This window comes from Myxocyprinus asiaticus, chromosome 21 (assembly GCF_019703515.2).
Source record: "Myxocyprinus asiaticus isolate MX2 ecotype Aquarium Trade chromosome 21, UBuf_Myxa_2, whole genome shotgun sequence".
Classification (NCBI taxonomy): Eukaryota; Metazoa; Chordata; class Actinopteri; order Cypriniformes; family Catostomidae; genus Myxocyprinus; species Myxocyprinus asiaticus.
Window position 1 is genome coordinate 35,852,169 of NC_059364.1, and position 24,451 is coordinate 35,876,619.

The following is a 24,451-nucleotide window of genomic DNA, read 5'->3' on the forward strand; positions in this document are numbered from 1 at the left end:
ATGGTTTGCAACATATTTCACTCATAAGTCTTAGACATGTACAAGTTGTACGATCTATGTAATATTTTCATATTTTACTGCAATAAAGCGAATAATAAATCACCAATGTTAAATTTGCACCCCTCCAAATGTGAGCCGTAGTGGTTTCGTCCACAGTGGCGCGAAACGTCTCAGCGCGCTATTCCAAAATTTCATTTTACAGTCTCGAGGTTGGTGTGCTTACCGGCTGTGAAACTGCAATTCTGCTGCTTTTCGCAGAGTTTTCGTATTATTATATCTTTTACAAAGAAAGATAATCCTGTCAGGTGCATTTATGAAATGTTAATTTATGAAATTTTAATTTAGTTTCAATTACACTTAGGCAAAGGTATTTTCAAAGTTTTATTTTTTTGTTGTGAAAGGTTTTGTGGTACATTAGATAATCTGGTCGTTAGTTAGACATATTTGGCGATAACATTAATAGAACCGCGTTGCAGAAATTCTGTCAAATTTTGGACTTGGTCAGAAAGCAGCTGAAATGAGTAGGTAAGTGTCTTTCATTTGATTGTATTGCATGAGGTGTAGCAAGGTCATGCTGTTATTTTATTTTTTCCGTATTTATTTTACTGTAATATCTTTATTTTTGCTTGTTCACATGTTGCAGCATTGCCAAAGAAGAACAACGCAGTGTTTCTCCTCATTGTCCCAAACCCAACGAGTCTGTGGAGCCAGAAGGCACTGCAATGGAGGAGTCCACTTCAGGTATGCAAAGCAATACACGTACACCTAAATCCTCAAGAGATGGTGGCAGACCTGTCTAAATTCATGCATTACGTAATTTGAAATGAACCTCCTGCACACTACAGAAAAGAGCCAGGCTGAAGAGATCATCATTACCAAGGAGATGGAGGAAGAAGAAAAGCATTTGATGGAGGAGGGAGAGAAGAAAGAAAGGAAGATGATGGAAGAGGTAAACAGTTGTGCCTTGCTTTGAAGATTGCATTATGAGTAATTGCGAATATTGAAATATTTAATGCAAGGACAATGCACATGGTTTCCATGCTTGAGGAAAACGTGGAAAAATAGGGGAATTTTAAATTTGGGATTTCCAGGCCTGGAAAAGTCATGGAAATGAATTCAGTTCTGTAAAGTTACATACATTTCTGTATTGATTATGACAAGTTTTTTAGATATGCTTAGCTCTAAAATAGGACTGTCAATCGATTAAAATTTTGAATTGAATTAATTACATGGTGTCATGATTAATCAAATTAATCGCATATATAAATATTTGCTGAGAAAGCCACTCAAATAACAATAATTCAATATATATAATGATGAAATGATTATAAATAGTTATCTTTAAATATTTACACTATATATATATATATATATATATATATATATATATATATATATATATATATATAACACACACACACACACACACACACTGGCAGCCAAAAGTTTGGAATAATGTACAGATTTTGCAGTTTCGGAAAGAAATTGGTACTTTAATTCACCAAAGTGGCATTCAACTGATCACAAAGTATAGTCAGGACATTACTGATGTAAAAAAACAGCACCGTCTCTATTTGAAAAAAGTCATTTTTGATCTAATCTAGACAGGCCCCATTTCCAGCAGCCATCACTCCAACACCTTATCCTTGAGTAATCATGATAAATTGATCATTTGGTTCTAGAAAATCACTTGCCATTATATCAAACACAGTTGAAAACTATTTGGTTCGTTAAATGAAGCTTAACATTGTCTTTGTTTTTGTTTTTGAGTTGCCACAGTATGCAATAGACTGGCATGTCTTAAGGTAAATATTAGGTCAAACATGGCAAAAAGAAACAGCTTTCTCTAGAAACTAGTCAATCAATCATTGTTTTGAGGAATGAAGGCTATATAATGCTTGAAATTGCCAAAAAACTGAAGATTTCATACAAAGGTGTACACCACAGTCTTCAAAGACAAATGACAACTGGCTCTAACAAGGACAGAAAGAGATGTGGAAGGCCAGATGTACAACTAAACAAGAGGATAAGTATATCAGAGTCTCTAGTTTGAGAAATAGACGTCTCACATGTCCTCAGCTGACAGCTTCATTGAATTCTACCCGCTCAACACGTTTCATGTACAACAGTAAAGAGAAGACTCAGGGGTGCAGGCCTTATGCAGTTGCCTATCCACCGGAAGTTTCATTTACTGCCCCCTGGAGAAAACAGGTGGTACTTCAAGCTTTCTCAGGAATCTTCCTTATTATGGTCCAGGGACATGATTAATTACTTAAATTTTTTTCAACGCGTTATTTTTATTTTTTTTATAAAATTAATCACACTGAATTAACGCGTTAAATCGACAGCCCGTCTCTAAAATATTTATTTGCAATTGCTCTTTGTGAGTGCAGACTCTTTAAAATGATTACAAAATAAAATCTTTGTCTTGTAAATATTTTTATAATTCAGGCTAAATTTATATTGGAGACTGAGATGCACCTTATTAAGTGTCTATATTCTGCATACTTTGTTAACAGGCCAGACAGTCGTGGGAAAAAGATTCTCAAGAGATGCGATTCAAAAGACTTCAGCACCTTTTGGAGAAAAGCAACATATACTCAAAGTTTCTGCTCACAAAGATGGAGCAGCAGCAGCAGGAGGTATGTATTGTGTGCTCAAAAGACAGGAAAGAGCTGTCACGCTCAGAGGTTTACTGTTTCCGGATGTAAATCTCTCGAGTGTTTTTATCCAAAATGATTGTAAGCTAACCTGCTTGAGTGGCACGGATGCAGATGTTTGTGGGCAGTGGAATGTGAAGAAACCAAACAAATGCTGCTGTTAATTGGCACCACCTGCCCCCCCCCCCCCATTGTGATATTACAGTGTGTGCAGTGTTGTAAAAGGCTGTTAAGATCAGCAGAGTTTCTAAACCAGCCTCCTTTCTTTACAATTGCATCCTTCAAGTGTAATGTTAAATCCAATGATTCTGTCAAGGATTTGTTATTGTTTTTTTTGTCAGTTCATAATGTCCACTGAGATACAGCATGCACGCATTAGCAGCTGCATTATTGGTATCAACATTGTGCATCTGAAGTAATTGATTTCTTTAACCTAAAATTAATAAACTTGTTCTTAAAACAGGAAAAACGCAGACAAGAAAGACTTGAGAAGAAAGCTTCTAGTCTGAAGCAAAAGGTAATTTGTCTGAACGTGCATATTTTTCCCAATTTTGTTGCTTGTTAAAAAGTATAATCTTGAATTTCATGTAACTTTTCTTTCATAGGGTAATGATAAAAAGACAGCGAAAGGTAAGCTTCACAGATTGTGTTTCTATACAATGTAATTAATAAGGTTATTCATAAATTGTTAAATGTGCAATACATTTAATAACTTTTTATTTTTCATGTAAAGTGGAGAAAAAGAAGCGTGGAAGGGAAGAGGATTACAAAATTGCAGATGTGATGTCCAAAGAGGTGAGTCTTCAGTTTCACATTTGTTTTAAACAATACCATAAATTACCATGTTTTGTTAGTTATGTGAATTTTTCTCTTTTAGGAAATTCTGTCAAAGGCTAAAAAACCAAGAATGGAAGAGGTAACGTTTTATGATTGGTTTGAAGCTGTTTACACAATGGTAGCTTTCTTAAACTCAAATAGTTGTTACTCATGAATTGAGGAATTATTGGATTGATTGTGATATTAAGTATTTATCTCCAACTTTTTGTCTTTGCAATGTACTGTATTTTGCTTTTGCTAAATTACAGGCATTGGTCATTATACTCATGTTTTTCTTTTTAATGATCTCTTCTGAAGGAGGCTCATACAACAGTCAAATTGGAAGCTGAGGATATAGAGAAGCTGGGTGACTCAAACTCTGAAATTAAAGGTCGGCTGTCTGAGGCTTTGCGGGAAAACAGTCAGCAGATGCTGGATCCAGAGAGAACCGTGAATGGTCAGCCTGTGCCTGCACAGCAACCCAAACTTTTTACTGGAGGTGTGATGAGATGGTACCAGGTGGAAGGCATTGAATGGCTCAGGGTACGTGCTTCTTGGAGACCTTGAGCAGTCCTAAATGAGTAGTTTACCAGCAGAGGGCACTACAGTTCTTCTGCAAGATAGGTAGATAGATAAATAGATTAGATTTGGGGCTGATGGTATTTGAAACATATCTCAGTTAGGGTCGTCACGATACCAAAATTTCAGTAGTGTGTACTGAATACCAGTAAAATGTAACGATTCTCGATACCAATTTTAATACTGCAAAGATATTGGTAATATGCTACAACAAAATGCTTACAAAGTTAAATATATCAATATAAATAAATGAAAGCAATTGCATGTTTCTCAATTAAGTAAACATTGCTTCAAGTTTAAGTAGGACCCTATTAATTTTTTTTTTTTTTCCAAAATTAATTCCCCCCCCCATCCTGTTTTAAAATGTAAATCAATTTCATCAAAATGGTATATATTCAAATTAATTAATATAATCATTTAATCAACTATAAAAGGAACAATTTCTTTTCAACATACCATTGCTTTTTTTTAAATCAAAATAAGTGCTTTAGTGAATGATCCTCACAGCATAATCTGAAACCCATCATTGGTCTTATTTTTGTCAAATAAAGTGCTGCATAACTGAGCTTGACATTATAAATGTAGACATTGATAAACTTATATACAGTATGTACAGAACTCTTGTTTGTGAGATATTGCTTAAATATGATCAATCTCATTATTACAGTAAATATTACATTATACTATAAAATAGTAATATTTCTGTAGCAATATTTTAAATTTCACACGCTGAGCTTTTATTTTGAACCAAGTTTTTTTGACGAAGGCTTTTCCTTTTTCTGTCTTTTGGATGATAATTTCACACCATTGTATAAGACGTTATGTATGCAAGCGCTGTGGGCTTCACACAATGTGCGCTCTTGTCATCTACTACAATAAACACTGCGCACAATGCTCATAATATGTGGTGTTTTCAGAGTATGAGCAGCTTCGTACATTCACTTTGAAGCATGCAGCACATGCAGACTGTATATTTATTTAATTAAATCACATCCTTTTGCTGTTTAATAATTACACCTGGACATATCACAATTTTAATTTGATTTAATGGTTAATTTCAGTGTAAAAGGAGTAACCAAGCAAGCGCTCAAATAAGTGTGTGAGCATTTGAAAACAATCATGTTAGTTGGACAGCGCGCAGGGATCGATTTGAGTTGGTGCTCTGTTCTACCGGTACTGCATAAACACTGGTACTATTACAACTTTTTTTATTATTTTAGGGTGTTTTCACACCTGGCTCATTTGGAGTGTTTGTTTCGGAACATTGTGCATTTCTCCCTTAGTTCGTTTAGGCATATTTGAACACTGCAACTCGCACTCGGATCCACACCAAAACAATCGGTGGACCAACTGCAAACAAACCCTGGAATGGTTCGCTTGTGTTGAGAATGCAGTCCGACACAACAGACCAACAAACCGAACAATATCATTATAAAAACCATGACCATACTGTACCTGAAGGATCTTTGGAGAAGACATCTGTAAGTCAGCACTTCACTTATTCATTATCAAAACGGGTATATAGCCTTTTGGCGACTATATTGGATATAGTTGTTTAAAATAGGAGCTGTTATAATTCCTGAGGTAACTTTAGTATGCGATCGTTTCTCTGGGATTGTGGCAAAACACTGGTAGGACAGTGTCAGCAACTTTTTGACAGATAAAAAAAAATACACATTTCCGTTGTGTGTGTGCGTGAGAGAGCCAGCTCTGTGACCGTGAGAACAGGCACTTTTCAATGCAGAAATAATGCAACAGCAACTAATGACGGATAAAGTTGCATATCATTTGTGTGTCGGATAAAGTGTATTTGCTGCACAACCTGGAACCTGACTGGAACGCGCATTCTGTACCATGTGGTGACGTTTTGCAAAAGCGTGACAACACTTAAAAATGTGTTACGGTTGACAACATGTTTACAGGTATATAATATTAACCGGTATGCTGTATTATTAATGGATGCGCTAAATCCAGGAACAGCGCACAAACATTCTGGTCAATAAGGGGACATTTTGCTTACATGTGACTTATTGACGGTTTTTGTTCATTTTGAAATTATGCCTTGTGAAATGATCTGAGCCTAGAGGAAAATGCAGAATTTAGCCCGTTTCAGAACAAATCAAACGAGCTACAGGTCTGAAAATGCCCTTAGCATCAACTTGGTACTGAAGTACCGGTACTTTTGACATCCCTAATATGAATATTTAATATTTTATTTTAAAGGAAAATAGATTTAAAATGTTAATGCACTAAGATGCAGTGAAATCTAGATGCAAAATAAGAATAAAATAAGATCCAGGCACATTTTCCACTCTGCTTTTCACCAGTTAAACTGAAGAAAGAATATTTAATAACTTGTTTTAGAGCTGCACAATTTGGACAAAGTCATATTGCGATTATTGTAAAGTTGCACTACATAAGATTAATTGGTTCATAAAAACATTCCATTATTGAGTACATGAAATGAATCTTGAGCACTTTAAACACTCAGCACACATTAGCAAACTAAACCGAACTCTGAGCACATCTGTTATTCTGAGAACGAGATGGAATTGTGGAGCATGCACAGAACCTCTCTGAAACCACAAACACCACACGATGAGCGTCACACTCTTAGAACGTGGAGTACACTAACACAACACAATACAGACAGAACAGAGCTGCACTCAGACTATTTATTTATTTGTCGTTATTTCGACTTTAAGTTAATTGTGCAGCCCTGATTTATATGCACCAGTACATAGTAATAAACAGCAATATTTGCATTTGTTTTTTCAGAAACATTTAAAATATGATTGTTATGCAGAGATTTTTTTTTCTTTTTTTTTTTCTGAACATTTGAATGATGGTGCAAATGAATAATGATTAGGTGATGTGTAAATGTAGAATATTTGCTTATCATTTGGTCTATTGTACAGATGCTGTGGGAGAATGGTATCAATGGTATCCTTGCTGATGAAATGGGTCTTGGGAAAACAATACAGTGCATTGCCCATGTTGCCATGATGGTTGAGAAGAAAGTCCTTGGGCCCTTCCTGGTCGTGGCCCCTTTGTCCACTCTTCCAAACTGGATCTCAGAATTCAAGCGCTTCACACCAGAGGTATGAAACAATTGATTTTTAAAATACCCTTTTATTGAAATAATGGCTTTAACAGGGTCCCCATGGATCCTTAAAATGTCTTAAATTCAGTTTTCCAAAATTTAAGGTTATACAATTTTTTAAATATCTTAAATGATACAACAAAAGTCTCTTATTTTTATTTAAAGAGGTCTTAAATTTGGGGGCGGAAAGACAGAAATCGTGATATGACCTAATGTGATGATTAAACTTCAAAAGAATATGATTTAATTAAATAAATGCTGCGTCCTTCAAAGTGAAAACATGGCACTGTTGTATTTTCTCCAAGCACGTGGGGGCTTGTGAGTGTTTTCAGCTGTTGTAGAGCAGTTCAATCATTTAGCTAAGGTGACAAGACATCCCCGTTTTTACCGAGCATTCAGGATGGTGTTCATAGTGAAGTATTACATTGCAAGAAAGCCTGAGCAGCAAAGCCTACCATGTGTTGTTTATTTTGACCAGCAGAGGGGGCTACTCGCTATAGCAGCTTCAATTCAGTCGTCTTCCTTTACTGATTACTTGGTCGGGCCAGTTTTGCCATTTAAGAAGTGGACCAGGCAATTGAAGAGAATTAACATCATAGTTATAAGCTTCAGTGTAATGCACATACTAGCTATTTATGTTATAAAGTTATATTATGTATTTTATAACAGGTTCTGAATTTGGCACGGGATTGTATTGCACAGTGTAAAATGTTCCTGAAAGTTTGGCCTTTATAATGCAGGAATTCCCGCACAGACCGCACAAACTATAATATGCTGATGAAAAGTAGTCCAAATAATCCCCGCAGATGAACAAATAAAATAAATAATTTATCTTTAAACAGTGTGTTGTGTATTTCAGCGCTATTGGCCCACCACCCCCTCTCCCTCCCTCTCGCACTTGTAATATTCACCCAGTAAAGGAAGCACCTTCTTACATATTTAGTAATTTATTGTATTAACATATACCCAAAATCAATTTAAAATAAGTATGACATTACAAGGGGGGAAAAAGTATAATAAAATATCTGCAAAGAAATGTACAGTAAGTCAGTACATTTCAGCATAGATTTGTACCTTGCAGGGAAACAAGTGAGCGAAAAGGAGCACCATAATACATAAGACTTGATCAAAATAAAATGTAGTAATTAAGAAAAACAGGTCCATATGAGATATGCAAACAGTTAGGTAAAATAATATTATAATATTTATTATTATCATTATTATACAATATTGAATATCTTTGTGTCATATGATCAAATATATTTTAGATGCTAATTGTTTACATTCTTCACCGTATTCCATGAAATGATTAAGATGCTCAAAGGGCAGGACCCCTATGCTGTGGAGTCAGCTGCAATAGTTCCTCATTGTTTATACATGTTTGTTTAGTTCACTTTTACAGCATAGAAAAAAATGAAATCATCAAAGATGAAACAGAAGAGCACTAAAAATGATCAACTTTACCTCCGTGTTTGAATTTCATTGAGACATAGGCTACAGTATTCAATAGAGCATGATATACCACACTGTAAAAAAAATATTTCCATGATTTGTTAACTTTTATATTTTTGCCAGATCAACTTAGATTTACTAATTTGTTCAGATAACATAAGAATATGTGGGGGGTTTTTTTTATTGAGTAAACTAATGGCACAATGGCAATGCACTGATGTAATGTAAAAAAGTTAATTCCACTAATTGTTAGTTTACTAGACCTTTATTTTATTCAAATTATTATTTTTATTTTATTATCAAATTTTATTTTAAATGAACTAAAAATTAAGGCAACCAGGTTACTTTAAGTTTAACCAAAATAATTTCTTACAGTGCATAATTCAGCACATTTACCATGGTCAAAATACATAAAATCCGATTTGTCCCCTTTTTTTAAATAAGTAACATGAAATTTCAATGACCTTTGGAATACGAAACTTAAAATGTCCCCGTTTTTCACTTCAGAAATCTGGCCACCTTACAGTAAGCCATATCGGAAATTTATGACAAATAGTGTTCTTGAAATATGACAATTTACTTTTAATTGTTTATATTGTAATACGTTGTCGATTATTGTAGGAGTGCACATTTTATTTCCCTTATCTGTTTAAATGAGCAGCTAGAAGCAGTGAAGTGCAAACATTTCAAAATTAGACTCCCCGGTGTAGTTCAGCATTTAAAGTTAAAAAAATCCATGCTATGAGTCAAATCTGCAAATCTGGTTTGTTTTGGTATGTAGATACAATATTAATTTTATTTGTTCAGGTATTGAAAAAGGTCAAAGTCTAAAATTTGATTTCAAAAACTCTGCAGCAACCCTGCTTAAAACAACCCTTGATATTCAGAGCTTATGCTATTGTTGCCGTATACTATTGAATGAATCTGTTGTTCTTGCTCCCTGTGCTTAAGGTGTCGGTCATGCTTTATCATGGATCACAAAAAGAGAGGATGGACCTGGTGAAACAGATCCGCAAGCACCAGGGCCCCCTCAAAATGTGTCCTGTTGTTGTGACCTCTTTTGAGATAGCCATGAGAGATAGGAGGTTTCTTCAGGTAAACCAATCTTGCCCTGCATCACCAGTTTGTCTGGAAGTTTGTTCCTAGCATTTGTTTTAGCAATTCCAATAGAGGGTTCTTATGTTTGTCTCCTCAGCATTTCCACTGGAACTATCTGATTGTGGATGAAGGCCACAGAATTAAAAACTTGAACTGTCGACTAGTGCAAGAGCTGAAAATGTTACCGGCTGATAACAAACTGCTTCTGACAGGAACACCCCTGCAGAATAACCTGTCTGAGCTGTGGTCTCTCCTCAACTTCCTCCTTCCTGATGTGTTTGATGACCTGAAGAGGTAAGCAGTCACATGGAAAAGGAATTCATAAAGTTGTGCTTAACATGTTAGTGGGTGCTTTGTTTTTAATTTCATGTTAATTATTTTTTTTTATTTATTTTTTTTTAGTTTTGAGTCATGGTTTGACTTAAGCACCATCACTTCTGATGCAGAAAATATTGTGGCTAGTGAGCGAGAGCAAAACATCCTACACATGCTTCATCAGGTATCTTCACACCAAAGTCTTGTATAAGTTGTCTGAACTATAATCTTAAATGCTTTTCTGAGAGCAGAAAGTGTCAAGAATACACATTGAATGTGGCATTAAATGAATATTTTGGTTTTATTTTTGATGGCATTAATTTCTAGATCCTCACGCCCTTCCTTCTAAGAAGACTGAAGTCAGATGTCACATTGGAGGTGCCACCAAAGAAAGAGATTGTGGTGTACGCACCCCTCACCAACAAACAGGAGGCCTTTTATATGGCCATTGTTAACAAGACTATAGCAAAGCTACTGGGCCAAGAGAAAGTGAGTTTTATGTTGTCTTCAATAGAGCCCGACCGATATGGGATTTGAGACCGATACCACTTTTAGAGAGGGAAAATTCACTGATTACCGATATGGTGGCTGATATATTTAGTTTTTGAGCTGGAATGAAAACAGACCTTTTGTATGTGGATTTTTCACCGATTTTGCATCGATATGACTATGCAAAGGTACTAAGAAGGCTGCTTTCTTAAACAAATATTTTTATCATAGAATATTTGGCATAATTATTGCATCAATAATACATTGTCAACAAATTCTAGAAATGAACACTGAGAAAATAAAGAATAAATAAAAATACATACTGTATGTTCAGTATCAGTCAGTTGCTGACCATGTAAATAAAGAATAAATACAAATACAATAAATATCAGTATTGTATGTTTAGTATCAGTCAAATGCTGACCATTTAAATAAAGAATAAAATAAAAAAATGGACCAGCATTGCATCTCACCAACTAGGTAACAACGTAGTGTGAAATCAACAGACAACAATCCACCACCGCACCGTTGTCTGCTGAGCTGCAAAAAGATGCTCTGATGTTTACCTTTCAATCTGCTACATTACTTACTGCACTGACAAAATATAGCTGTCAAACAGTAAACATGTGATAAACATGAGTGACATGATTGTCAGGGACAGGGTTAACGTTATATTAGTTATATTGAAAAGGAAAAATGATGGGGTCATTGTTTATCAACTTTCCAGTATGTATTTCAAAAACTAGTTAGCAATTTAACGAGAAGACACAGCTTAACTTCGCCCTGTCTGCAGAGCCACCGTCAGCTCTGTAAACAATGGAGTCGGAGCGTGCTCTGCTGGACAAACTATGAATTGACACCAATTCTAAAGCATTGTTTTCTGCATTATATGTTCTGAAAAAGTTTTCATATCTGCACATATCAGTAAACATATACGCCGATGCCGATATATCGGTGAAAGGCTAATATCGGCCAAACGATATATCGGTCGGGCACTAGTCTTCAATGTGTCCAGTTCAATTAGTTGTGTAATTATTCAATGTAAAGGACGCGGGAAGTGTAACTGAGCAATAAGATACGAGAGGCCTTGTTATTCTGTGAAAATAGTCAAGGTTAAAGGGCTTTTTTAAAGGCAGGATGCACAGCAATCCATTCAGCCGTGGCTATGTTGACAATACTGCTTGGCCACAATTCTCATTTTTATCAAGCAAATTCATTAAGTGCTGTCCTTCTGATGGAAGATATAATCCCTGACGTAACTGTTTCTAGTCAACAAAACTAACAGTTTGCTGTGTTGTGTAGTGATATAGTAAACAGGTGATTTATGTCATAACTGTTACTATATTGTATTTAGCACGACAAGAACTCTATCTGTATGGAGGTGGTGTATGTTTTATGATCAACAAATCCTGGTGTGATCAGAGGAACGTACATTCCATCAAGTCTTTCTGTTCTCCTGATCTGGAATTTCTTATGCTTCTGTGTCGACCATTCTGGCTACCGAGGGAATTCACAGCGGTCATTATCACTGCTGTGTACATTCCCCCACAAGCCGACACAGACCGGGCACTCAAGGAACTGTATGGGAGTATAAGTGAGCAGGAAACCGCGCACCCTGAGGCCGCGTTCATTGTGACCGGGGACTTTAATAAAGCCAGTTTAAAATCAGTCGCACCAAAATATCACCAGCACATTAGTTTCAACACACGAAGGGACCGGGTTTTGCACCATTGCTACTCTCCGTTCCGGGATGGCTACAAATCCCTCCCCCGCCCACCATTTGGCAAATCGGACCACTCTTCCATTCTGCTTCTGCCCGCTTACAGGCAGAAACTGAAACAGGAAGCACCCACCCTCAGAACGATCCAGTGCTGGTCGGACCAATCAGACTCTACGCTACAAGACTGTTTTGATCGCACGGACTGGGAGATGTTCCGGTCCGCCTCTGATGACGACATCGAGCTTTACGCTGATAGCGTAATGTGTTTCATCAGAACGTGTGTAGAGGAAGTGATTCCGACCAGAACAGTACGAATCTATCCGAATCAGAAGCCGTGGATCAACAGCGATGTTCGCGCGGCACTTAATGTGCGGACCTCCGCTTTTAATTCCGGGAACGCGGAGGAGCATAAACAAGCCAGTTATGCCCTCCGAAAAACTATCAAAACAGCAAAACGCCAGTACAGGAGTAAGATTGAAGGACAGTTTAACACCACCAACTCTAGAAGCATGTGGCAGGGAATTAACATCATCACAGACTTTAAAGGGAATAAAAACTCCGCCATGAACACCGCTGCCTCTCTACCGGATGAGCTAAATACTTTTTATGCTCGTTTCGAGGGAAATAACACCGCCCTCATGGAGAGAGCTCTCGCGGCTGAAGCTACAGAGGCTAGTTCACTCTCCGTCTCTGTAGCGGATGTAACCCGATCCTTCCGACGGGTGAATATCCGCAAAGCCGCGGGTCCAGACGGCATTCCGGGCCGCGTCATCAGAGCGTGCGCGAACCAGCTGGCTGGTGTTTTTACGGACATTTTCAACCTTTCCCTCTCTTTGTCTGTAGTCCCCTCATGCTTTAAAACATCCACCATTGTGCCTGTTCCAAAACAATCAAAAATAACTTGTTTAAATGACTGGCGTCCTGTTGCCCTGACCCCCATCATCACCAAATGTTTTGAGAGACTAATCAGAGATTACATCTGCTCTGTATTACCACTCAATCTTGACCCGCTGCAGTTTGCTTACCGCTACAACCGCTCCACTGATGATGCCATTGCATCTACAATACACACTGCTCTCTCCCACCTGGAAAAAAAGAACACTTATGTGAGAATGCTGTTTGTAGACTACAGCTCAGCATTCAACACCATAGTGCCCTCCAAGCTTGATGAGAAACTCCGGGCTCCGGGCTTAAACAGCTCGCTGTGCAGCTGGATCCTGGACTTCCTGTCAAGCAGACGCCAGGTGGTTAGAATAGGCAGCAACATCTCCTCATCACTGACCCTCAACACTGGAGCCCCGCAGGGCTGTGTTCTCAGCCCACTACTGTATTCCCTGTACACACATGACTGTGTGGCAACACATAACTCCAATGCCATCATTAAGTTTGCTGATGACACGACGGTGGTAGGTCTGATCACTGACAATGATGAAACAGCCTACAGAGAGGAGGTGCACACTCTGACACACTGGTGTCAGGAGCACAACCTCTCCCTCAACTTCAGCAAGACAAAGGAGCTTGTGGTGGACTTCAGAAGAAAAGACAGAGAACACAGTCCCATCACCATCAATGGAGCACCAGTGGAGAGAGTCAGCAGCTTCAAGTTCCTGGGTGTCCACATCACTGAGGAACTCACATGGTCCGTCCACACTGAAGTCATTGTGAAGAAGGCTCATCAGCGCCTTTTCTTTCTGAGACGGCTGAGGAAGTTTGGAATGAACCGCCACATCCTCACACGGTTCTACACCTGCACTGTGGAGAGCATCCTGACTGGCTGTATCTCCGCCTGGTACGGCAATAGCACCACCCACAACCGCAAAGCACTGCAAAGGGTGGTGCGAACTGCCAAACACATCATCGGAGGTGAGCTTCCCTCCCTCCAGGAAATATATACAAGGCGGTGTGTGAAAAAAGCTCGGAGGATCATCAGAGACTCCAGCCACCCGAGCCATGGGCTGTTCTCACTGCTACCATCAGGCAGGCGGTATCGCAGCATCAGGACCCGCACCAGCCGACTCCATGACAGCTTCTTCCCCCAAGCAATCAGACTTCTGAACTCTTGATCTCCCACGATCAAAATACATCAGCACTGCACTTTATTACTCTTTTATCTCACACCGGACTGTCATAAATTATATTACTGTCATTATATTATGTCTCTCTTAACAACTGACTATCAACCGACAGCCTGAATGTCAATACAGTACAATACTGTACATTCTATATATATACTTTTTTCATATATATTTTAATTTTTATTGAATAATGTGTATCTATATAGTATCTATATAGTAAAAAACAAAAAAAAAACAAAAAAAACAGCGTATTGTATACTGTACAGTGTATGTTATTATTTGTACATTGTTGAGTGTAATTGTGTATAACAGATGTTTAAATTGTGTTGTGTTAATTTGATGTTTTAAGTTGTGTAACTATGTATAACAGATGTTTAAATTGTGTTGTGTTAATTTGATGTTTTAAGTCGAGTTTAATTATGTATAACAGATGTTTAAACTGCGTTGTGTTAATTTGATGTTATTGTAAATTGGTATATGTCTCATCACTGTCACGACTGCTATGTTGATCGGAACTGCACCCAAGAATTTCACACACCATTGCACTTGTGTATATGGCTGTGTGACAATAAAGTGATTTGATTTGATTTGATTTTGTATTGTGTACAGTTGTATGTATGTACCTAAAGCTTATGCAGCGAGATGCTGATAACAGAGCAAGGCATAGTCAAGACATGACCGCCAAAGACCTTTACCTCTGGTGGTCATTCACTCCAAACACGTCCATCTTAAAACATTTTCTTTTATGCAAGCATGCGCTAGATGAATGTCTTTGCATTTTTATCTTGAATTCGATGAGTATTTGAATTAAAATGTTAAATTTGACAGACTTACTGAGCTGGCCAATTGGCATCCAACTTCGGAATTATCTGTTTTGTAATTCCTGTTATGAGTGTCTCTTAAAGGGATAGGTCACCCAAAAATTCAAATTCTGTCATAATTTACCCTCATGTAATTTCAAACATGTTTTTTTTTTTTTTTTTTTTTTTTTTTTTTTACAATGGCAGGTGATAGTGCCTCACTAAAGCTTAAAAAAGGACCTAGAAATATCATAAGAGTAGTTCATGCAACCTCTGCTTTATATTCCAAGTCTTCTGAGGGCATATGATTGTTGGTAAGAAACAACCTGAAATTAGTGCTGTTTACAGTGAAAATCTTGACATTTGTTGCGTGTTCATGAGAAAAGCTTGTTCAAAGCGGCATGCTACTTTGATACTCTTGGGTTCTATTTTGCCATTGTATTGAAAGAAAGACTGATATATTAAAGCATCTCTGTGTTCTGCATAAAGTCATATGGTTTTGGAACAAAATGAGACCAATTAAATGATGAATAGTTCACCCAAAAATGAAAATTGTCAAGTAAATGAATAACAATAACAATTTTAACTATTTCCTAAAGAATGATCTGGAACCTGTGCAGCTAACATCCAGCGGACGGCCGAAACGCAGGACCAGGAAGTTAGTGGACTATTCTGAGGATAGCACTGACTCCGCCCAAGATCTGGAGAAATACTTAGAGAAGGTTCAGAGAGAAATGGAGAATCAGGAAAGGTTTGTGGCTCTGTCAGTGTTTTGCTGTTTTACCATTTCTTGAACTCCTTTGTTTATGATGTCATGAACACAAGCTTTATTTTGAAGTATATGGTTACTCTCTCCTTAGTTCTGGCCCAGTAGTAGAAGTGCAGATGCCAGCTGACGCTCAAATCAACTTGAAACTGCAGAACATATTGATGTTGCTAAAGAGGTGCTGCAATCATGCTTACTTGATAGAGTACCCTCTGGGCCCTTCTGGAGAATATAAGGTAATTTGCACACAATTTAACATCAGCTTTGTAGTGGATTGATCTCACCTAGTGTGAAGTGATTGCATTGATAAGACTATGAACAAGTGAAGTAATCTCCATCTCAATGGTACAGATCGATGAGCAGTTAGTGGAAGCATCAGGGAAATTTCTCGTCCTGGACAGAATGATTCCTGAACTGAAAAAAAGAGGACACAAGGTGAAGTTCACAATCTCTCCCCATACTGTATATAGATTTGAATGATTAACAGCTCTATCAGTGTGTCAAACTCCATTGGGGTTATTAGCCAATTGTGCACACATTTAATTTGCTTGATTTATTTGTTTGTTTATGGGGGATTATATCTAGGGCTGGGTGATGTATTGTATATTTATTATATATTTGCAATGATTTTGTTGCAGGTGTAAAATTAAGCAACGTTGTAAACTTAAATCGTGGTGATTTGAAAGCACATTTTCTTAAATACCAACAAGTATTTTTTTTTTCATCATTAAAATGAGCTACTTACCCATCCTCTCCTTATGTTCCGATTCCTTTAGATGGAGGTATTCTGGTATCTTTGAGTTAAATCTCATTTAGTTTGGAAGTTTGTTTCATTTCTATGAATCAGTTCTTCTGAACTGGCATATTTCGTTGAATCTGTCTCAACAATTTCCTTCCATCATTGCAGCATTTTTCATGTTTTAAAACGTTTTAGTAAAAAATATTTTGGAAAATATTGCAGTAAATGTTGTTTTATAGAAATGATTATATATAAATCTTTTCTTTTAGTCAAAACATATTTGGTAAACATGCATTTCTACTGTAGTTTTTTTTGCATTAAACATTTTGAATCTATGTGGCAACAATGGCAGTTTGATTGAAAATGATAGATAATATTTATTTGCTCTGGAATGGCTTAAGATAAATATACAATACAGTAAAAAAAAAAAAAAAAAATTGTCACCCAGTCTTGATTACATCTACATTTTTGTTTTGTACAGGTGCTGATTTTTAGCCAGATGACCTCCATATTGGATATTCTGATGGATTATTGTTATCTCCGGGGTTACAAGTACAGCAGACTGGATGGGTCAATGAGTTACACAGACAGAGATGAGAATGTGAGCAGCATGTTTTCTGTAGTAGTAGCTACTACAGTATTTTAATCACATTACAGTCAGTTTGGGTTGATTTTAATAATGCGTATTCTTTAATGCAGATGAAGAGGTTCTCTTCTGATCCAGAGGTGTTCCTCTTCCTCCTGAGCACTCGAGCTGGAGGTCTTGGGATCAACCTCACAGCTGCTGACACTGTCATTATATTTGACAGTGACTGGGTATGAGTTTAATATGCAAATTTCTTTTCACATGTGACATTGTTTAAAAGTATTCATAAATATTTTTTTATATTTAAGATCCACACTTTTATAATGCAAACCAATATTAATAATTGCATCAATTTTAGAGTTTGTAAAGTTTCCAATAACTGAACTACTAAAATTTGTCTGCTGTTGTAACATTAACTAGTTACCGATATTGTTGGCATCGGTAACTGAAAAATATTGCTTTGGAATGATAGTGCATCCATGCATTGAAAGTTACGAATTTTATCCTCAGAATCCTCAGGCAGATTTACAGGCGCAGGATCGATGTCACCGTATTGGGCAAACAAAACCTGTGGTGGTGTATCGCCTCATCACGGTCAACACCATTGATGAGAAGATCCTGGAGAGAGCATCTGCCAAGAGAAAGCTGGAGAAAATGGTCATTCACAAAAGTAAGTGGCTATTTCAGAAAATGACAGCAACTATTTATAGGGTCCGTTTCAACACTTGGTAAGCTCTCTGCATAGACTCAACGCTCATGACACAATAGAAAAAATATATCATAAGCTTATTGTTTGGGCGTAACTATTTTTATATAGCACTCACAGAGCACTTTATTAGGAACACTGTGGCCCTACAAATGCCCAACGTGGTCTTCTGCTGTAGTGAACAATAACTGAAGCTCCTGACCTGTATCTGCATGATTTTATGCATTGCACTGCTGCCACACAATTGGCTGATTAAATAATCACATGAATAAGTATGTGTACAGGTGTTCCTAATAAAGTGCTAGGTGAGTGTATATTTATGATTTACTTTTTTTTTTATTATTTTTTTATTTTTTCAATGTAATCCATCATTAATTTAAACGTAATACTCTGGAATTGCCTTATACGTGATTTTGGCTGAAACTAAGTATCTTGGAAAACAAGGTTTTTCTTTTTTTCTCCTTTTACTGCATGGAACACACCTATGATGCCTTAACGTACTGTCTAGGTAGGCAGTTCATTAGGTTTTGTAACGGAGTGATACTGTCTAGTATTAAGTTGTTCATTTGAAAGAAATGTTAGACGGAACAAAGAATTGCTAACCTTTAACCCTGATTATTTAAATTTGCCTTTTCTATCTTGAAACCACTGGCAGCTGTATAATATTGTTTTTTTTTAAAGGGCTTAAAATGAGCTGTGGATCTCTGTTGACTTCTAGTTTCTGATGTTTTTATTTTTTTAGATAAATTCAAAGGTTCAAAAGCAGAGCTCAAACAGACAAAGAGTTGCGTGGATATAAATGAGCTGGTGGAACTGTTGAAATCCAGAGACTATGACAGGTAAAAATATTTATATTGTAAATCCCAAAACTGTCTGTCGAGTCTTCAAGTGTCACGGAATATTGCCAAATGTAATACTGTGAGTGGCTTCATTAGAGACACTCTGTTCTGACATTGTGATTCATGCTGTGTTGCAGGGAAGTGAAAGGCACTAAAGGAAAGGTCATCAGTGACAAAGACCTAGAGATCCTATTGGACCGCAGTGATTTAATGGGTAAATTGGACCGTCAATGCATCTCTTTTGTGTATGCAAAGATAGAATTTCAGTCCACTGCAGGGTCCATTTCAGAAGTTTCTTATAGAATGGTGCTTTCATATTGTAATGCCCCCTCTAATGTGAATCAAATGTTCTGTTTCAGATCAAGCCAAGAAGCGTGTTAAACAGGAGAAGGGTGGTGTGTTTAAGGTTATAGAGGCCAAAGATGAAAATGGTGACATCAGTCTGTCTTGAGAATCAATGATACTTGGAACTCACCTTTAGACCAAAGTTGCTAATGCCTGAACTAATCAAGCAACTCTAAAAACTGGTCTTAAAACTGACTGCTGGTTATACAGAAAGATTAATGAGATTATTTTCTGCTGTGTTATACTTTTATGTTAACCACTGCTGCTTTTTAGTTCATCCCTCTAGTTATCAGTCTAGCAGTTTTGAAATGCAAACTCTCATATTTGGTAAATAGCACTAAAAAAGCCTTTAAACTTAGTTACTTGTAAATACTGTTGTACATTTCATGCCTAGTTGACTGAATATGAATAGCATACATACAAGCAGAGAAATGTTCTCTACAGCAGTTTGAACTGCTCTAGAATGCTGTACAACATACAGTCCTTTTTTGTATTGTTTTATGTGTTCAAAATATAAATGATTGCATGCTGTATGTGTCACCATATCTATACTTGGGGTATTCAAAAGAACTAGATTCAGAAATATTATTGCACATGACTGTTCTGTGGGAGTTTATGTAAATCTAATATTTGTGTTGGCAGAGAATCTTCATCCAGTTAAAGAACCTTCAGCCATAGATGGTGTGTCTGCCCATGTGGGCACTTAAAGGAATGTTCCGGGATCAAAACCAGAAAAAAGTTAAGCTCTCTTTAAGTGTTCCTTTTTTTTTTTTTTTTAAACGGCTGTTTACAGGAATTCACTTAGCATTGAAGACTATGGGGGCAAGGCATGCCAGAAGGCTTAAAAGCAGTGGGACAACTGTGGGTGGATTATACTCCATGTAAACAGTCAATTTCTAGCTTCATTGCACTTACCAAGAAAAAATGAATGAAAGCAAATGTTCAGTCTTATATGACAAGTTGAAATATTGGATATAACTGCACAGACAAGGTTAGAAAGCATTTATAACAATTGTCAAAGTCTTATGTTAACACATATTTGTCATGTGGCTGTACTTTGGAAACCACACCCCCCCCCCTCTTAATTTATTCCAAAGCAACGCAATAGCCTTATCCAATAGACTTAAAAACAGGTCAATATTATTAGATCTTAAATTCTATTGAATCTGTTGTTCAATACAAGTTAAGCTACCTTGATGGCATGGGTGGCATAATGTTGGTTACCACAAAAAAGAATTTATACTTCCACTTTTATTAAAATATATATATATATATATATATATATATATATATATATATATATATATATTATATATATATATATATATATATATTATACAGTATATATCAGTTGCAGCAAGGCACTTACAATGGAAGTGAATGATGCCAGTACATAAATGTTAAACTATATCAATAGTTTAGCCACAAGATGTTTACATGTTCACGAGATTTTAGTGTGATAAAGCAGCTTTACAAGGTTTGCCAGCATTATACTGTCATGTTTAACACAGTTGTACTATTGGCTGTAACTTTACTCAAAGTTAGTAAGCAATTTTATCACACTAAAATCATGTTACCATGTATAAAGGCTTGTGTCTATACTTTTGAAACTATTTTAATGTTTATGGACTGGCCCCATTCACCACCTTTGTAAGTGCCTCACTGTAACTGTGATTTTTCTTTTTTTATATATAAGAGAGTAAAAAAAAAAAATTAACATTATGCCACATATTCTATCAACTGAGCTTAACTTGTATTGAACTTGGAACATTCCTTTAGACCTGCAGTTTCCCAATTATGCTGAAGTAACAGATTTCCTGCCTCACTGCCACATCACATTTTATAAAGAAATGTGGCCAGTAGCAAAATTACATTGTCATAAGTTACACAAAATAGCTTATATGATGTCTTGAGATCATTAGATTTAGCTAAACATCAGAAGTTAATTTCTGCTGCATGTTCTCCAGGTTTCTTCTAATGTCCTGTATCACTGTAAGAGAAGCAATCATTGAGTCATTTGAGAAATGCAATCATAAAAAGTCACCCTAAGATTTCATTTTTGACCAATTAATTTCAATGACTGTCCCAATCATTCATGATTACTGGATGGTAGATGCTATTTGCAAATAGTAGTGTTGGGCTCAGGTCCAAGTCTTTAAACAGTCGAGTCCGAGTCCGAGTCCAAAAGGGGCCAAGTCGGACTTAAGACTGAGTCCATAACAGTCCGAGTCCGAATGAATCTGTTCTTGATTCCAAATTCAAATTGTAACCGTAAACTCAACATCAATATTTTAAACTTATTTTAAATTTCACAACTAAGAAAACACAATTGTCAATATAAATGTAACAAAAACACCTTTATATTTTATGATTAGTTTCCTGCTGAACAAACTTCAAAGTGGTTTCAGAATGAAAGCATATGATTTAGGTGTATGAAGACAAAACTGTCCTTCAACACAATTCATATTGCGTTCTGTTGACATTTCAGTTATTTGTTGCTTTCTCCCCTCCACTCCAACATAAACTAAAGAAATGAAAGCTGCGTTAGTCATTAAAACTAGAGTTATCGTTTCAATTGTTTTACTTGTTTTTTATTTCTACTTCATTTTCAATTAGTCAATTCTATTTAATTTATACAGGAATCATTTTAAATAAAACTAAAGTAATAGTCTATACTGAGACTTCTTTCTGAATCTGTCGACTGATTTGGGAAAATACAGTACATACAAATAAGTCAATACAGTAGTAATTAGCACTCGCTGAGAAGTTATGTCTCACGATTTGACTGCAAATGCTTCCAAAAACACTGGTAAAGCCCACTGATAATATTAGGGCCATGTCGTCTCGTACATGATTTTCTAGTTAATTTGTGGGAAATCGCACAATGCAGGGCAGTTATGTGTGCTGCTTATGTACATAAATCCCTGATGCATCCATGCGTGTCTCACAGCAGCTGCTGCAAAAGATAAAATTAAAATATATATATATTGATATAAACTCAGCAAAAAAAGAAATGTTTCTTTTTCAGGACACTGTATTTTAAAGATAATTTTGTAAAAATCCAAATAACTTTACAGATCTTTATTGTAAAGGGTTTAAACAATGTTTTCCATTCTTGTTCAATGAACCATAAACAATTAATGAACATGCACCTGTGGAACGGTCATTAAGACACTAACAGCTTACAGACGGTAGGCAATTAAGGTCACAGTTATAAAAACTTAGGACACTAATGAGACCTTTCTACTGACTCTGAAAAACACCAAAAGAAAGATGCCCAGAGTCCATGCTCATCTGTGAACGTGCTTTAGGCATGCTGCATGGAGGCATGAGGACTGCAGATGTGGCCAGGGCAATAAACTGCAATGTCTGTACTGTGAGATGCTTAAGACAGCACTACAGGGAGACAGGAAGGACAGCTGATCGTCCTCGCAGTGGCAGACCATGTGTAACAACACCTGCACAGGATCGGTACATCTGAATATCACACCTGCGGGACAGGTACAGGATAGCAACAATAACTGTCCGAGTTACACCAGGAACGCACAATCACTCCATCAGTGCTCAGACTGTCTGCAATAGGCTGAGAGAGGCTGTACTGAGGGCTTGTAGGCCTGTTGTAAGGCAGGTCCTTAACAGACATCACTGGCAACAATGTCGCCAATGGGCACAAACCCACCTTCGCTGGACCAGACAGGACTGGCTAAAAGTGCTCTCATCTCACCCGGAGTGATGGTCGGACTCGCGTTTATCGTCGAAGGAATGAGCGTTACACCGAGGCCTGTACTCTGGAGCGGGATCGAGGTGGAGGTTCCGTCATGGTCTGGGGCGGTGTGTCACAGCATCATAGGACTGAGCTTGTTGTCATTGCAGACAATCTCAACGCTGTGCGTTACAGGGAAGACATCCTCCCTCATGTGGTACCCTTCCTGCAGGCTCATCCTGATATGACCCTCCAGCATGACAATGCCACCAGCCATACTGCTCGTCCTGTGCGTGATTTCCTGCAAGACAGGAATGTCAGTGTTCTGCCATGGCCAATGAAGAGCCTGGATCTCAATCCCATTGAGCACGTCTGGGACCTATTGAATCGGAGGGTGAGGGCTAGGGCCATTCCCCCCAGAAATGTCCAGGAACTTGCAAGTGGCTTGGTGGAAGAGTGGGGCAACATCTCACCGCAAGAACTGGCAAATCTAGTGCATTTCATGAGGAAATGCACTGCAGTACTTAATGCAGCTGGCCACACCAGATACTGACTGTAACTTTTGATTTCACTCCACTCTCTGCTGTGTTTGATGAATACAATCAAGTTTGTACAGAGTACAGACCTTCTAGTCTGTTGAAAGTCTGGATTCATTTGAACTGAAAATGTGTTTGCTCTGTAAGAAATATAGGCCACAAACTGTTAACATTGTGCTGACTTTGATTTTTTTTATATTGCCAATGAAAACTACAGACAATGATGTTAATTTGACCAATTCTCAATGAAAAGACAGCTTACTTGTATATCAAAGTGCTTGAAAGACGAGGAAGCAAAATAAAAATTGAAAGAAATTTCTAAGAGCTCTTACCTTACTTGCAGAACTTCACTCTGCCCGAACAGACTGCAACTCTAGCTTACTGTGCGATTCAAACCACATTGTTTAAAAATGTTTAAAAATGTCTGTCACCATAGTAACAGGACCAATGCTGGCAACCTCAAGCGCTTGGAAAGTAGACGTTATAAAAAAAATGGTTTTAAGCTGAACCAGTTCTGCTTGAATGACTGTAACATTAGCAAGAACAAAAGCATCCCTTATCACACTGGTGAGACTGAATTAAAACTTGTAAACACCAACACCAAAACATCTATGGGGGAGATTGGGAGGGAGGGGTTTCTTCAAACAAACATTTTCTTTAGCTTAACCAGAAATTTCTAATCTTTAAACAACCGGCAAAAAAAACCCTTTTTTTTTTACATTGTTAACTACAACATTTTTAACCAGAGTATAAACACTGCAATGTGGCATACCGCTAGTTGACCAAAAACAAACAAGATATCTGTTCCTTTTATTTTTATTTAGAGGAAGCTATTGCTTTCTAACTAGGGTTTCCACACCTTTTGGTTAATAAAATTATTTTTCTACTATCATTTTTTTCAGTCGGTCACAATTAATTTATAAGAATTATTTAACATTTTAGATATTGCACTGGCTGATATTGTAAACCAGAGTATAACATATAGAAAAATCTATTTTCACTATAGAAATTTCCAATGTTTTAAAGATTTAATTAACTTTCACAATTTAAAAATTCCCTGATATTTCCACATTTCCTTGACTGTGTTAACTGTCTGTGTCTAATCCTGATACAACTCAGAAACA

The 24,451-nt window shown here is 37.0% G+C and overlaps 1 protein-coding gene across 1 annotated transcript; it reads left to right on the forward strand.

Annotated features, from left to right (window-relative positions):
• Positions 1-214: 214 nt before the first annotated feature.
• Positions 215-19,619, forward strand: LOC127412169 (lymphocyte-specific helicase-like). Its single transcript, XM_051648320.1, has 23 exons — positions 215-525; positions 644-741; positions 846-949; positions 2,520-2,642; positions 3,124-3,177; positions 3,266-3,290; positions 3,394-3,455; positions 3,538-3,576; positions 3,795-4,019; positions 6,974-7,156; positions 9,562-9,705; positions 9,806-10,002; positions 10,111-10,207; positions 10,351-10,512; positions 15,707-15,858; positions 15,968-16,109; positions 16,225-16,308; positions 17,094-17,213; positions 17,312-17,428; positions 17,709-17,868; positions 18,647-18,743; positions 18,881-18,957; positions 19,103-19,619. The coding sequence occupies exons 1-23, from the start codon at positions 518-520 to the stop codon at positions 19,192-19,194; spliced, it is 2,562 nt and encodes an 853-aa protein (XP_051504280.1). The 5' UTR covers positions 215-517; the 3' UTR covers positions 19,195-19,619.
• The last annotated feature ends 4,832 nt before the right edge of the window (positions 19,620-24,451 follow it).